The sequence below is a fragment of the Moesziomyces antarcticus genome (assembly GCF_000747765.1).
Source record: "Moesziomyces antarcticus DNA, scaffold: scaffold_v10019, strain JCM 10317, whole genome shotgun sequence".
NCBI lineage: Eukaryota > Fungi > Basidiomycota > Ustilaginomycetes > Ustilaginales > Ustilaginaceae > Moesziomyces > Moesziomyces antarcticus.
Genome location: NW_014638991.1, coordinates 186,843 through 188,394, shown reverse-complemented (window position 1 = coordinate 188,394; position 1,552 = coordinate 186,843). Strand labels below are relative to the sequence as shown.

The window sequence follows — 1,552 nt, the reverse complement described above, 5'->3', positions numbered from 1 at the left end:
CCCCCTTTAAATAGCTGACCCGCATCCGTTGTCGCACCTGCACACCATCGTTTCGACTCGCAACGCCACGTTCTTTGACAGAACCCCAGTTTTCTTTTTACATCGCATCCATCATGAAGTTCCTCACCCTTGTTGCCGCCACCCTCGCCGTGGTCGCCGCCGGCGCCTCGGCCGACGCTAGCATCGAGGCGCGCGACCTCCCCGCCATGTCAAAGCACCCGCTCTCCATGCAGCGACGCGACGCCATCCTCAACCGTCGCCCCTCGCAGCACCGCGTCGCCAAGCGCGGCTCCAAGCGCGCCTCCAAGAACTCGTGCAAGGCAAAGACGCACAAGGCCGCCTCGGGCATGGGCAACAAGACCACCCAGGCCGCCAAGCAGCACTCGAGCGCCAGCTCCAACTCCAACTCCAACTCCAGCGCCCAGTCAGAGTCGCACTCGCAGGCCGAGTCGCAGTCTAGCTCGCAGGCCTCGAGCAACAGCCAGTCCGACTCCAAGGCCGGCTCGGACGCCAAGTCCAACGCCTCGAGCAACTCCAACTCGAACTCGCAGTCGTCGTCGTCTTCCGGTAAGACCGACTCCAACTCGAGCTCCTCATCCTCATCCTCCTCCTCCTCGTCGTCCTCGGCTTCGGGTGCCGGCCTGTTCGGCTTCAACGGCGGCAACTGCGGCTCGAGCGGCGCCAACGACAACCAGCCCAACGGCTCGCAGAACTTCCTCAACTGCGGCCTCACCTCGGGCGGCTGGAACCCGCCCAAGCTGAAGCTCGACCAGCTCAAGGTGCTCTCGGCCTCGCAGGCCGCCAACTCGGCCGTCTTTGCTCCGTGCAAGGACGTCCTCTGGGCGTTCCAGGCGGCCGAAAAGGCGCACGGCGTGCCCGCCACCGTGCTCATGTCGTTTGCCATGCAGGAGTCCACCTGCAACCCCAACGTCACCGGCGGCAACGGCGAGCAGGGCCTCATGCAGATCACGCCCGACAAGTGCGGCGGCGCGCCCGGCGGCAACTGCAAGGACCCCTGGTTCAACGTCGACGCCGGCGCAAAGTACTTTAAGAACACGCTCGACCAGTGCGGCGGCAGCGTGCTCCAGGCGATTGGACAGTACAACGGCTGGCAGCTCGGCCTCACCGTGCAGAAGGCCACGGCGGCCAAGTACCAGGGCAACTGCTATGCGCAGAACAACCTCGACTATCTGTATCAGATGCTCAACGGCTGGTTCCTCGGCAAGGCCAACGCCTACGACATGGGCACCTACAAGAACCTCGCCAGCTGCTGAGCGCCGTCTTTCTCTCTCGCACACTTTTTGTTTTTTCTTTTGTTGCTTGCGTTTTGCGTCTTTTGTACTTGCACAGCGCGGCCGCCACGGTGGAAAGCGGTCTGGGGCTGGATCCTAGAGTCTAAGCTGGTCGTGCGCGGGCCGGCGCCTTTCGCCTTTTTTGTTTTGCTCCAATTCTACGAGTTTTGTTTCGTCGTCGTTGGTTTGCGAGTGTGGTAGTATGATTGGATGATGCCGAGTGCAAGCGGTGCGTATGGATCTGTGTGGTGTCGAGGGCG

The 1,552-nt window shown here is 62.4% G+C and overlaps 1 protein-coding gene across 1 annotated transcript; it reads left to right on the top strand.

Moving 5' to 3' along the window:
• Positions 1-113: 113 nt before the first annotated feature.
• PAN0_019d5797 (glycoside hydrolase family 23 protein) lies at positions 114-1,274 on the top strand (the record flags this gene model as incomplete). Its single annotated transcript, XM_014798731.1, has 1 exon — positions 114-1,274. One exon carries the CDS (start codon positions 114-116, stop codon positions 1,272-1,274), a length of 1,161 nt encoding a protein of 386 aa, XP_014654217.1.
• Positions 1,275-1,552: the final 278 nt, after the last annotated feature.